Source organism: Dreissena polymorpha, chromosome 2 (genome assembly GCF_020536995.1).
Source record: "Dreissena polymorpha isolate Duluth1 chromosome 2, UMN_Dpol_1.0, whole genome shotgun sequence".
Taxonomy (NCBI): domain Eukaryota; kingdom Metazoa; phylum Mollusca; class Bivalvia; order Myida; family Dreissenidae; genus Dreissena; species Dreissena polymorpha.
This window is the reverse complement of record NC_068356.1, coordinates 42,392,241-42,407,126: the sequence shown is the minus strand read 5'-3', so window position 1 is coordinate 42,407,126 and position 14,886 is coordinate 42,392,241. Positions and strand designations below refer to the sequence as shown.

Genomic DNA, 14,886 nt, shown 5'->3' with positions numbered 1-14,886 from the left:
GGTAAATGCGTCCCGAATTCTGACAAGTAAACAGTACTGTACGGTGTCGTTATTCACCGGACGCTGTATGCGCAGTGGTAAGCTCCCCATTTAACATTTGAGAGCTCAAATATCGCCGATGTTCATGAATTCGGCGAAAAAAAATTTTTAAACAGTTTTATTTAATGATTTGTGAGGATAATAATAACATTAAGATATTGAATTAATCGGATCAAATAAATTCGCAACTAAACAATCGGAGGCAGAACATGGACAAGATAAGTATACAAGGGAGATAATTGCATCGCGAAAATATGTGGCGTGTTCTGAGACTTTTGGGTCTAATTCGGCAAGCCTCATTCCGAGAAAACGACGTTTGAAATGACGTCGTGCAATTTGCGACGAAATTCAGATCAATTTACTCTAGTTTGTCCAATGTTAGCGTGAAAAGTATTTAAACAACATTACTTTCAACTGACCCAGGTTTTAACGATGTAAATTCAAAATGAATTGGTTGCGTTTGACCTATCAACAATTTCTTTTATATGGATTACTCCCCTTTTACATTCGTAGGCCATTCAGTAATTGATAAAATTTCAACCTTGGACGATTATCGATACACATTTCGATAATATATGTATCGTTTCAGTGTGGATTTTACTGGTTTTCGATAAAGGTAAGTGTTAGTTTTTGAAACGCGAGACTGGAAATTAGAACTTCTCTAGAATATAGCTCCATTGTCTGGGATCCACTCCTTCAAAAAGACATCGATAAAATTGAAAAGATCCAAAAACAATCGGCGAGGTTCGTAACCGGCGACTACTACACCAAAACACCAGGCTACGTGACAAACATGCTGAAGAGTATGAAGATCCCACCTCTCCAGGAAAGAAGGAAGGCCATTAGACTTATCTTCTTCTTCAAGGTGGTTGAGGGGCTGGTGCCAGCAATGCCTAGCCAAGACTTCCTTACCCCAGTCCGGCAATCAAAGCGTAGAATTACCCCTAAACATTTCAAAGACTTCAAAGTAAACAATATCGTTGAACAATATTCAGTTAAAAACTCTAAGTGTTTCACACCAATCCAGTGCAAAACCCAACTATACAAAAACTCATTTTTCCCTAAGACATTAATAGAGTGGAACAATCTTAAAGAAAGTGTTGTTCGCGCGGACACAGTTGACATATTCAGGTCAACTGTCCTACAGTGGGACTAAACCACCCTCTCTTCCGTTGCGCCTACACCGAAAGGTCCTGCGACGTACATATCCAGAGACTGTTTCATGTGACCTGATTTTAAATGTTAAAAAATTAATGGAAAACCTGACAATTAAACAAACCGGAAACGAAAACGAACAAAATGGCTTCCGTGACCTTCTTTGACATTTGTTTGTTTACATTAACACAAAATGTAGAATTTTCGGTCAAATATTAATCTTTTGAAATGGCAGACAGTCAATTATCATGTGCTAGTTGTAGCACTGTACCGCCTGAACTTACCTGCCATCAAGACCCAGACGTTCACGATGAGTTAGAATTAGTTGGTGAACTGTAGTCTGTACTTTGACAATAATGAAAATGACGGTTCTGATGATTGTGACTCTTGTTCTGATATTGATAATGATTGCAACGAAAATGTTAACTCTTTGAATGAAAGTAATTATTTAGATACAGAAGGCATAAAGCAACAATCTTTTAAAATAAATGGCTGTGGTTGTACCCGTCTGTACTCAAACAAACCATGCAGCTCAGTTGTAAACTGGGGTACTCTTATTTCGTACAGGCTTTCTTGTTTGGAAAAATCAAAACAGGAACTAGATTTGATTGTAAAATACCAAATTTTCAATCATACGCAGAGTGGACCAGTAACAGTTGGATTAAAAAGAAAAGCAGTGGATAGAAAACGGCAAAGGCAGAATTTTTACTTTGCTGGGCAAGTAGTTTGTCGCAATACATTTGCTTTCGCTCATGGTGTGTCTAAAAACACAATTATTTCGATTGGTAGCTCCATTGATGTAAACAGTCTTGAAGCCAGAGTACATGGAAATAACAAGAAACTGCCTAAACACACACTCAAGTTACAAGATGTCCAGATGGTAAAAACATTTCTTGAAAATTATAGTAGCCAAAATGGAATGCCACTACCTGGACGAACACCACAGGCCAATGAAAAGTGTATCCTCCTTCCATCAGACAAAAACAAAAGTGATATATATGAATTGTATTGTGGTGCACTTGACCGAACTGGCCAGAAACAAGTGGGGCCTTCCACTTTTAGGAAAATATGGTTAGAACAGTGTCCATATTTGTTGGTGATGAAGCCTGCCACTGATCTGTGTTTAAAATGTCAAAAACATGTAGAAAACATTACAAAGTCTGGTAACATAACAGAAGAAGAGAAACAAATTAAATTAGAAAATTATCAAAAACATTTAGAGAAAGTAAAATGCCAGAGAGATCATTACAGGGAGCAATGTGAGAGGACAAAGCTTGAGTTTGATCAATTTTCAGATGCAAATAAAAAAAGAGGTATTTTACAAAAGTGATTAGTCAAGTTTATGCTAAAAAAGTGATTACAATTATGTTTTTGCTTGTATTTAAAATGTCATTTTGATAAACAAAAATGTTACTTATAGATTTCCAAGATGTTATATGAATAAATTAAAACAAAATTGTAAATACAATTATAAAGGCATGTTCACTTAGTGTTAATGGTATATTTTTTATATAATTAGCTAGGTTTGATATTAAACATATCTTTCAATATATTTTAATACTTTTGACATGTTAGCAGTGGTTTAACAATACATTTTATTAACAAATGTAATTAACAATTGTGTGCAAAGCCAAAATAGTAATGATTTTTTTTTTAAACTTCATACTCATAACAGGACAAAGATCAAAAGCCACAGATGCCATGGTCCACTACAGCTTCGACTACTGCCAACAGGTGTTCTATCCTCAACAGGCACAGGCAGTGGGTCCGATGTACTTTAAAACTCCTCGAAAATGTCAATGCTTTGGGGTGTGCTGTGAGTCTTCAGGTAAATAAAAATAATGCATGGTTAAATTTTCAGAAAATTGTTATGTATATAAAATGTAACTTGTTGTAAAAAATTGTTGTGATCTATAATATATAACAAATTTAAATTGTTATTTATATTTATTTAGATTTAAGATTATTAGCACATACAAATATATAACACATGAGACAAAGAATGTATCACAAATTTCAAAGAGTTATCTAGGTTTATTTAAAATGCCAATTTAAGAGCATCAAATAAAACGTTGTTGCTGTATGCATACTTTTAACAATATGGAAGTTCTATAACTAAAGTAGGTTCATATGAGCATGGATGCTAAGGACCTATGGATAACCCATTAAGCTGAAAGCTTATTTACAATGGGGTCCAACAATGGGGTTTATATATTATTACTTATAATGTCCCAGTAAGACATGTTTATGTGCTATTATTTATACATTGCCAATTTGGTGTGAAAAAAGCCACATTTGGGTTGATTTTTACAGGAACGCAGATATTTTATCTCGTTGATGAGGCCTTTCAGTCCGTTGGAAAAGGGGCCAATAGTGTGACCTCAATGCTGCACCACCACTTTAGCCATCTTGGTTATGGAGAGAGGAATGTGGTCCTTCATATGGACAACTGTTCGGGGCAAAACAAGAATAACGCGGTCATAGGGTAAATATTTTGATTTGTATTAGTTAAAAATAGATTTACTACAATTTGCTAAGAAGGTTATTTAAAAAATAAATTTATGCTAAGAATTCATAAATGATTTAATTTTAGTTTTGAAAAGACAGAATAAACTGTTGCTTATTTTATATCTTTGTTTACAGGTACGGCATGTGGCGGGTTCTTACAGGCCTGCACGACTCTATTGAGTTCAGCACCATGGAGGCCGGTCATACCAAATTTAGCCCAGACTGGCACTTTGGATTGTGGAAGGAATTAAATTGATGTTTTAAGTTTGCAAGAATAAAGAATCAATTATCTTTAATTATCAATACACATTTCATTTATTATACGTTGGCATATTTATTATTATATCTGAAAATACTGCAGCACCATTATATGGAAAGTAGTGTTAAGAACACAGGAGGGAAGCCCATATTTTTTTTATTTAATAGCATATATAAAAAAAAATTAAAAAAATGGGCTTCCCTCCTGTGGTTAAGAAATGTTGTTGTAGGCAATACATTAAATTTTGCTTTCATATACTTAAAGGTGCGTTGGAGGAACACCACTGTCAACACCTTGGAAGATGTTGTGGAGACAGTCAGGCTATCATCCCGCAATGGGCACAACATTCCCCACCTTGTACAAGATCCGGAGAATCCTGTCCAGTTTTACAACTGGACAGAATTCTTGAAACCAGTATTCAAGCCAATACCAAATCTGCTGTCATACCACCACTTCAGGTTTTCATTTATTGTTATTTTTCCACATATTTAAAACATTTCATGCTACAGGTATAAGTCAATACACTGTTTGTACACAATGATATCAGAAAAACGCTTAGATAAAAAAGTTCAGTACAGGCAGTCATGTGTTGTTCGATTGTTATTTTTATTTCAAAAGCAATTATATAACATGAAAAAGATAATAAAACATACATATTTTCTAAAAAATTATAAAATAATTTAACAGCATTATAGTTAGGTTCCAGTTTCTAAATTTATAACATGAAATCTAAGTTTGTGTATTTGTTTAAAATTCAGAATGACCTCTGACAAGCCAGGCATAGTGTATGTGAGGCTATATGCTTCGGATGCTGAGGAGGCTGTGAAGATCCTGAAGAAAGATTCTTTCGTTCTGAATGGAATGCCCCCCCAACTGGAGCCACTTGGCTTGTCTGCAGAACGCCAGTGGTACCTTCATGACGAAATCGCGCCACTCTGTAACTCATTATGTGCCAGTACCTGTCCACGGCCAGATGTACCGAAGCCGACGAAATAACAATGATTTTAAAATAGTTTCCCTGTTTTAAACAACTTGTTTATGTATATAATGTATGGTAACCATGGAAACCTGACCATACCTCATTGTCAACTTCAACAACATTAGTATGTTTTTGTAAAACTCTTACAATGACTCAATACCAGGTGAAATGAAATATAATGCAGTGAGACAAGTAATATAATTGAATTTAAAATTTAATAGTTGTGTATATAAACTGAAAACATTAATTTAATGTAAATATTTATGTTAAGTCTCTTAGCCTTGGCTCTATTTTTCATGCAGTATGTAATATAGTATAAATGTAACAGTAAGAAATTGTTGATTGCATTTGATAACTAAAGAGTGTAGTATTATTGCTATGTTTAATGTAGAAGATGGTAATTATAACTGATATTCATATTGTATACTGTTGCCATGGTTACAACAAAATAACTATGTGTATATCATGTATTAATTTAAAAGTCTTTAATTAATGAACAATGTCTCATGTAAAATATAATTGTTATTGGAACAGTTTAAAGAAGAATTTTCAATTTTAATACGTCATGGTTCGCATATTAAATCTTAGCAAGTGTATTCTATGTAATTCAATTTCGGTTAGAGTCTGTGATCAATAGAACAAATTAATAGATAGAACATGTATACAATTAATTGATTCGTGTATTAAGTAACAGTTCTTTGATATATGTATATTACTTTCTTGCATTTTAAGGTGTGAGGAAATGCTTTGAACTGATTTTGTAAAAAAAAATCAATTATTTTGAAATTTTTGCAAATGGTTGCTATGGTAACCGAAATTTGTTTCGTAATGGTCTTATAAATTTACATTAATTTAATATTATAAGTTTTGTCCTTGTAAAAGGACAGTGAGTGAGTGATTTTCCTCTGCAATTATAAATCTATTGAACCATAATGCAATTGACATGAAAATAAATGAACAGAATGACAAATTTCGTGTGTTGATGGGTATTTTTACGGTCATATTTGTAACATTAAAAAGAAGAATATGGCAAAATCTATATTTTTTCTGTGTTAACTATACATTGAGGCTTCTAAAAATGTTAATAACTCAATTTCGCCCATATACCCCAGTTTGACCAAAAATCTCAGAACGAGCCACATATATGTCGCGTGTCGAAAAATTTTCAGATGCATCCCTTGGCCTTGTGTATTTTTTTGTCTATATTTCCGTATGTATGAACGCTACGCGGGCTTTTGCCCGTAATATAAAATAGTTCTGTTTTCGGTGCGCGTAATGTGACGTCATTAAATAGGTCGAAGTAGTCCGGCTAGTATGGTAATACGGAATTGGAAACAGCGAGTAGCGTAATACGGGATTTTTAATTTCAACGATTGATACAACCTGTATTTTGTAAAAAGCATTAAACAGGTATATAATAAATAATTGTAACATACCATGATACATTTTGGAGAATTTCCATCATCTTTCCTTCTCAGACAAAACTCTCACAGTTACTTTTTACTGAAATTTTTTCTAGGACAATTTCTACATTTCATCTAATTCTAAAGTAAATTTTTTGAATACATGATGTAAACAAAATTACTAACATTTAATAATGGAAAAGGCTAAACGGAATAATGGATTTAAAAAATCAGCTGATTTCAGTATCTAACTAAGATTTCCAGAACAGTTAATTACTTTGGCATAAACCCGGTAATTGAATAAGGGGAAATCGGGAATCACATGTAAGTTCATGGTTTATTGGCAAATCTACACATTTTACTTTGGCCAAATAAAATGTGTAAATAGTTAAGGCCCAGTAACATTTTTGTGTCTCCCAGTCCACAATAATGTCAATTTGGAATTAAAATGGAGCAGGGAGAGGTGCTCTTCTATTGTCTCTAAAGCTATCCCTTTAATTGTAAAAGTAATATTTATACAAGCAAACAGAAGTGGCACATACATTATCTAACTTCTTAACCGAACAAACTATTCATACAAATAATACCTTTTAATGAATATATCATATTTATGTTTCAAATGTTCTTAGTTACACATTTCTCGAGAATATTTATAGAAGTGGTATTTTTATTTACAAAATCTGTTACTACTGGGTGATTTTCTGTATAACTCTAGTATTTTACTACCATACCTGATATATATGCACTGCAACCGAAATCAATTCTAATTTATGAGCTGAATGCATTATAGTTTTTACTTGCAGGTAGAAGCAATGCTTTTTATTGCTTTTACTTTAAAACCAAGCAACTCCTACAGTTAAATATAATATACCCATTATTGTTACAGCTCAAGGATACAAAATGATATTGTCACTTCACTCAATACGGAAATACTGAAATACGTTCACAGTTTATCAGTGCGATTGATCCTGTTATTGTAAATACAGTTTTCATGATAATCTGATGTATCTTAAATGTAATTATAGACCGTTAAAATGTATCATGTCACCAATAACATATTTATTTAAGCTGTCTGAATAAAAAGAAATTTTTATAAGTAAATTTGCACTAAACTAATTCAATGTTATCATGATATTTTCTGACATTTCGATTATCTATTAATTGGTCTAACATAAATTGATCGTTGATCAAAACATCATAACTTGTATACGCGTTAAACCAGTAATAACAAGAGCTCTGCAGTCGGAGACCGATGCCCCCAAACAGTGACTTGACTCTTATCACTCAATCCTTTGATGACAGATCGAACGGAAACCAATTTAACAGTTAATGTCACAGTGACCTTGACCTTTGAACTAGTGATCCCAATTTCAATAGGGATCAGTTACTGTAAAATGCCAATACACATGTGAAGTATCAGGCCAATCGGTCAATTCGTTGACGAATAATTGATCGGAAACTATTTTCACAATGATTGTGACAGTGACCTTTACATTTGACCTAGTGACTTCAATTTTGATAGGGGTCATCTACTGTCCAAGGCCAATGCACATGGGAAGTATCAAGCCATTTTGTCGATTTGTTGACGAGGTATCGATCGGAAACGATTTTCACAATTATTGTGACAGTGTGGTCTAGTGGTAAGATGCTGGTCTAGGGATCGGAAGGTCCCTGTTTCGAATCCCGCCCAGGGCACTGGATTTTTCTGAGGAAAAAAATAATCCCACGATTGCTCCTCTCTATCCAGGTGTATAAATGGGTACAGGTGAGGGAAATAAGTCAATTTGCCGTGGCTGCCTTGTGCGCCATACGTAAACGGACGACTTAAATCCCAGTGATTGGGGGGTTAATGTCGAAGTCGGCTGAAGATGCATATCGAAGCAGACTATAAACCGCACCTTTAACCAGTGACCTTGTCTTTTGACCTAGTGACCCCAATGTCATTAGAGTTGATCTACTGTTCAAGGCCAATGTATACGTGAAGTATAAAGCCAATCGGTCAAATCGTTGGCGAGTTATTGATCAGAAACGATGTTCACACTTATTATGACCGTGACCTTGACCTTCGACCTATGTGAATTATCAAGCCAATCTGTCAATTCTTTGACGAGTTATTGCTCGGAAACGAACTGGTCTACCGACAGACAGACCGACCGACCGACATCCAGCAAAACAATATATCCCCTTTTCATTTAGTATGTTATTTTAAAACAGGCTAAATCTGAAAACAGTATGCAATTGTTACAGTCAAATTTAGGAAAATCGAAATTACTTAGTTTTGATATTTTATTAAAACATAGCAGAATAGAACAGAAGAGAACGTATTATTATTTTATAATCACATGCATGGTCGTATATCCTATATAATATTATTTTAACTTCAGTGAAAATATTGTCAAATATTGACTTCTATACGAACGAGATGCAACCTATTGCAAATTTGCAATTATGTGGAAGACTATTAATATGCACTATTAAATTAAAAATACATTTGTATTTTCTGTTCTATAATATTATATCCCAACTGTCTTGTACTGGTGAAAGCCAGACAGGGATATTATTATAGCAATGATGCATCAATACAAATGGAAACACATTTCTTAGAAGAAAATGAATAATTTACGAACAAACATACACTATGTTTACATTCACCGCCTAACAAATCAATTAAAAATGCCATATAGTAATTGAAATCCAAAATACTCTAGATGTTGCTGCAAGATCGGTACTTCGTCTAGAATGTATCACTGTACCCCGTGTATCGTTTGCCCCTGTCTGCATTAAATCATCAAATGATGCTTCAATCTCCGCAGTCCGGTTAGGCCTATATTCCTCGGCCTTTCGGCCCCACTCGCAACTCCGAATTGAGTGATCAAGCTCTTGCCCAGATATTGAATTCTTCTGCGATCACTGTTTTTTCTTAGACTATTTAAGGTGCCTAAAAATCTAAAACATTATGAAAGAAATATAAATATAAACAAATCATTTTTTCCTTGTTAAATCTTACCTAAGTTACATTTACGTGGGACAGTTTTCAATCCTGTTTTATCTTATCAAGTCTCATTTACGTGGGACAGTTTTCAATCCTATTTTATCTTATCAAGTCTCATTTACGTCGAACAGTTTTCAATCCTGTTTTATCTTATCAAGTCTCATTTACGTGGGACAGTTTTTAATCATGTTTTATCTTATCAAGTCTCATTTACGTGGGAAAGTTTTTATGCCCCCGGTAGGGTGGCATATAGCAGTTGAACTGTCCGTCAGTCAGTCAGTGTGTCAGTGTGTCCGTCCGTCCGTCCGAAAACTTTAATGGTCATAACTTTTTCAATATTGAACATAGCAACTTGATATTTGGCATACATGTGCATCTCATGGAGCTGCACATTTTGAGTGGCAAAGGTAAAGGTCAAGGTCATCCATCAAGGTCAAATGTAAAATATATGGCGTATGTCCGTCCTTCCGAAAACTTTAACATTGGCCATAACTTTTTCAATATTGAAGATAGCAACTTGATATTTTGCATGCATGTGTATCTCATGGAGCTGCACATTATGAGTAGTGAAAGGTGAAGGCCAAGGTCATCCTTCAAGGTCAAATGTCAAATATATGGCGTCTGTCCGTCCGTCCGAAAACTTTAACATTGGCCATCACTTTTTCAATATTATAGATAGCAACTTGATATTTGGCATGCATGTGTATCTTATGGAGCTGCACATTTTGAGTGGGGAAAGGTCAAGGTCATCCTTCAAGGTCAAGGTCAAAGGTCAAATTTTGCAATATTGAAGATAGCAACTCCATATTTGGCATGCATGCGTATCTCATGGAGCTGCACATTTTGAGTGGTAAAAGGTCAAGGTCATCCTTCAAGGTCAATGGTCAAATTTTGCAATATTCAAGATATCAACTCGATATTTGACATGCATGCGTATCACATGGAGCTGCACATTTTGAGTGGTGAAACGTCAAGGTCATCCTTCAAGGTCAAGGTCAAGGTCAAATTTTGCAATATTAAAGATTACAACTCGATATTTGGCGTGCATGCGTATCTCATGGAGCTGCACATTTTGAGTGGTGAAAGGTCAATGACATCCTTCAAGGTCAAGGTCAAAGGTCAAATTTTGCAATATTGAAGATAGCAACTCCATATTTGGTATGCATGCGTATCTCATGGAACTGCACATTTTGAGTGGTAAAAGGTCAAGGTTATCCTTCAAGGTCAAATGTCAAATTTTGCAATATTGAAGATATCAACTCGATATTTGGCATGCATGCGTATCACATGGAGCTGCACATTTTGAGTGGTGAAAGGTCAAGGTCATCCTTCAAGGTCAAGGTCAAAGGTCAAATTTTGCAATATTAAAGATGGAAACTCGATATTTGGCGTGCATGCGTATCTCATGGAGCTGCACATTTTGAGTGGTGAATGGTCAAGGTCATCCTTCAAGGTCAAGGGTCAAATTTTGCAATATTGAAGATAGCAACTCCATATTTGGCATGCATGCGTATCTCATGGAGCTGCACATTTTAAGTGGTGAAAGGTCAAAGTCATCCTTCAAGGCAAAAGGTAAAATATATAGCTTCAAAGTGGCGCAGTAGGGGGCATTGTGTTTCACGAACACAGCTCTTGTTAATCCTGTTTTATCTTATCTAGTTAAATTTACGTCGGACAGTTTTCAATCCTGTTTTATCTTTTCAAGTCTCATTTACGTGGGGCAGTTTTTAATCCTGTTTTATCTTATCAAGTCTCATTTACGTGGGACAGGTTTCAATCCTGTTTTATCTTATCAAGTTACATTTACGAGGGACAGTTTTCAATATGTGAACCGATTTGTGGGAAAACCGGTCTTAACGCATGTGCGTCAATATTCCACACAGGCTACGATACTTTCCGTTTTTAGGGAATGTTTCGGTTAAAAGAAGTCTGTTCTAGATGAAAATCGATTGTAGGCGTAAATTGACACTTTAACCACATGCATTCTTCCCAGAACGAGGCTCATTTGATAGGAACTCCTGAACCAGTCTTCATCTTAATCTTCCTAAGTCTCCATTGCCGCATCTTTTGCGTAGTTGCCTTCTATCCAATAAGTGTACAGTTTCAAAACATAGTAACATACATAAAGGCATGAAATGTAATAAGTATTGAATTGTTGTTGTTAAATAAAGTATTAATATATGAAGAGGTCAAGGACAATTTGATAACAGCATTAAGAATCTATGTAACATTGTTATAACGATAAAATTAACCCAAATTAAACCCATTTATGCCTAGCGTCTAGAAAAAAGGCATTGGCAAACAGCGTAGACCCAGCTGAGACGCCGCATAATGCGGCGTCTCATCAGTGTCTGCGCGTCTCATCAGTGTCTGCGCTGTTTGCTTAAAGGAATTTCTGTAAGAAATATTCTAAATATTGAAATAAATATACTAAACATCCCTAATTTTGGAAATAAATTGATCAAATTTAGAAGGATGGGAGAGCCCACTAGGCATAAATAGGATGGGAGAGCCCACTAGGCATAAATAGGATGGGAGAGCCCACTAGGCATAAATGGGTTGAAGGATAGGAGAGCCCACTAGGCATAAATGGGTTAAACAAGACATATCTGTAAGAGAGCGAGACGTCAAGTTTGAGTAATGAATTATACACAAATCATCATAATTATATTTATATAGGTTTCATTGACTAAATGCTTTATGTACAAACATATCTAAGTTTGTGTTGGTTCTTGTATTATCCGATTGCATTGATTAAATAATAAAATAATTCCTATAATAAATAATTCATACACAATACATTGGTCCTGCTTGTACCAACTGTCAGATGTGGATGACGTTTATTAAGGTCACGCCTATCTGAGTTGAGAAACATTCCGAAAATCTCAGAGTTATCTTCAAACTTCGATCGTCTAGGGCGAATCTTTCACCGTCTGACTCAGTTTGAAACATGTCTTATATTCATAACAATTTTCGGTTACATCGCATAGTTGAGTTTTATCTCGAGTGTGTACATGCATATATTATACACTATAAACTACATTCTGGACAAATACCCACATTCTATACGAAATAAAGACACTAGCAATACTGGTACAACAAATGCAGAAAGCTTTTTGCAGTAGTTTTTGAATGCACGTTATTAATTCACTGTTTTTATCAGCACTCGAACTTGGGCGCCTTAGCAGTGCTGCATTTCCTTGAAGACGTTCAAAACTACAGGCGCGGCAATGTAAATAAACAAAATACGAAATAGAACCAATATGCGGGGGTGTTACTACGATCTGACGAGAAACACGTCTTTGCTTCACTCAAACAGATAACCTATGAGAAGATTTCCAAGAGAAATTGAAAAAATTGAGCCCTTAAGACCACAGTGGCATGCGGGATTATTTCAAAAGAATCATTATTCGGTCGATGCGGAATTTCAATAATTAGACAATACAGTAGTATGTAAGGTTTTGTTTGACGTGAAATGGCAGAAACTGATTAACCTGTTTACCGCTTTGAGCCGGTTTAAACAAAATGATATTTAAGTTAGTAAATGGCGATCTGTGTCGACGTTTATGAGGTACAAGGCCTCCAATAAAGAAACTGAAACACTAGCAACACGTTGGCTGTGTACAGTTAGTATGCACGTCTTGAAAGAACATATTTAAAATTATAAACATCATGTATTTTTTAAAATCAAGATCAGGACGCCGAAAACACCAGATATCAGTTATCTTATTAAGATTCTACTTATCTAGATAATCAAGGCGGATACTCCATTAATGGTGAAATTGTAGATGCCAAAAAGCACTTAAGTGAAAAATGCTCATGCTTTCTGCATGTTTAAATATTGATCCAAACTCGGTTATACTGGGCACAAATGGATAAATAATGTAATATACACATTGGTTGTTTCAAACTGGTAATAACCCATAATGGGAGGGTCGTAAGTATGGAACGCCTTTACTGTCTTATCATACCAAAATATGTGAAATTACGTCAATCTGACTGTGCATTAATGCCTGTAACCATTATATATATGCATAATAACAATATATACATACATAATTTGCATATATACAGATAAAGCATTAATATATAAATATATAATTTTCGTATATATACATAAAATGTAAACATATACAGATATGAATTATTATACACAAATTATTTTCCATTGTATAAAGGCATAACTTCTTTATATGAAGGCACAAGAGCTTTATATGAACATAAATCGTTATGTAATAATGATAACGAATATTTTTTCATTATATATAGGCATAACTTGTTTATATAAAGGCAAAAGACCTTTATATAAACCTAAATCGTAATTATACAAACACATATCGTCTTAATATGCATATACATAAAAAAATACGTTAACAATATTAAATTAATTGATTTAGCAAAGTTTTTTTATGCCCCCACCATGAAATGGCTACAGGGCCGGGAATATAGTGTTTAACCTGTCCGTGTGTTTGTGTGTGTAAATGTTCAAAAATTGCAGTGGTTTCGTGTCGTGTAAATAACTTGCACGAACACAAAAACATAAAGTTGCACAAATTATGTCTCCCTCATATGGGTGGGGGGGGACATACTGTTTTTGTGCTGCCCAGAGATCTGTCTGGACGTCTGGATGAATGTTCCTGGAACCTTGTCAGCACTTCTTCTCATACACCTCTGAATGCATTTCAATGAAACTTGATAGGAGTGATCAGTACGAAAGCCTAGTTGTGCATTTTGTCAGGAATTGTTATTTGAGTCAAAGTCAAGGTCACATTGTCAAATATAGAATTTCCTTGTCAGCACTTGTTCTCATAAACCAACAAATGGATTTCAATGTAACTTGGTCAGATTGATAGTAACGTTAATTTTCCGGTGCGTGCACAAATATTTGACTTGTAAATTTCACTCTTCAGTATTATTATAAAGATGAAAGTACTTTATAAAATGATGAGTGACCAATACATAAATTACGAATATCTTCGTATATTAAAGGGATCTTTTCACGCTTTGGTAAATTGACAAAATTGAAAAAAGTTGTTTCAGATTCGCAAATTTTCGTTTTAGTTATGATATTTGTGAGGAAACAGTAATACTGAACATTTACCATGCTCTAATATAGCCATTATATGCATCTTTTAACGATTTTAAAACCTAAAAATTATAAAGCGTTGCAACGCGAAACGATTGAATAATTTGGAGAGTTCTGTTTTTGTCGTTAAATTTTGTGCAACTACGAAGATTGCTCATATAACGTATAAAATACGTCAATGGTGTGTATTCGGCGAAATAGCTCAGTAGGCTAGAGCGTTTTTACTTCAGGACTCTGGCAGGACTCCAGGGGTCTCTAGTTCGAAACTTGCTCCGGGCAATGCTCTTTTCCTTTTTTTAATTTTATTCTTGATTTTTTTTACTGCAGCTTTTACGATCCAATGTTTACATTTATCAATATAAAGCATTTAATGAATAAGTTAAAAAATGCTAAGCTAAACTTCATAGAAATATTAAAATACATATATCTTCATACCAATACATCTTTGTATCGAGATATAATACA

General features: G+C 34.6%; 1 protein-coding gene across 1 annotated transcript; it reads left to right on the top strand.

The window, feature by feature from the left end:
- Nucleotides 1-832: 832 nt before the first annotated feature.
- LOC127869685 (uncharacterized) lies at nt 833-5,910 on the top strand. Its single transcript, XM_052412343.1, has 5 exons — nt 833-971; nt 2,870-3,022; nt 3,508-3,679; nt 3,838-4,419; nt 4,720-5,910. Exons 1-4 carry the CDS (start codon nt 833-835, stop codon nt 3,956-3,958), a joined length of 585 nt encoding a protein of 194 aa, XP_052268303.1. The 3' UTR covers nt 3,959-4,419; nt 4,720-5,910.
- Nucleotides 5,911-14,886: the final 8,976 nt, after the last annotated feature.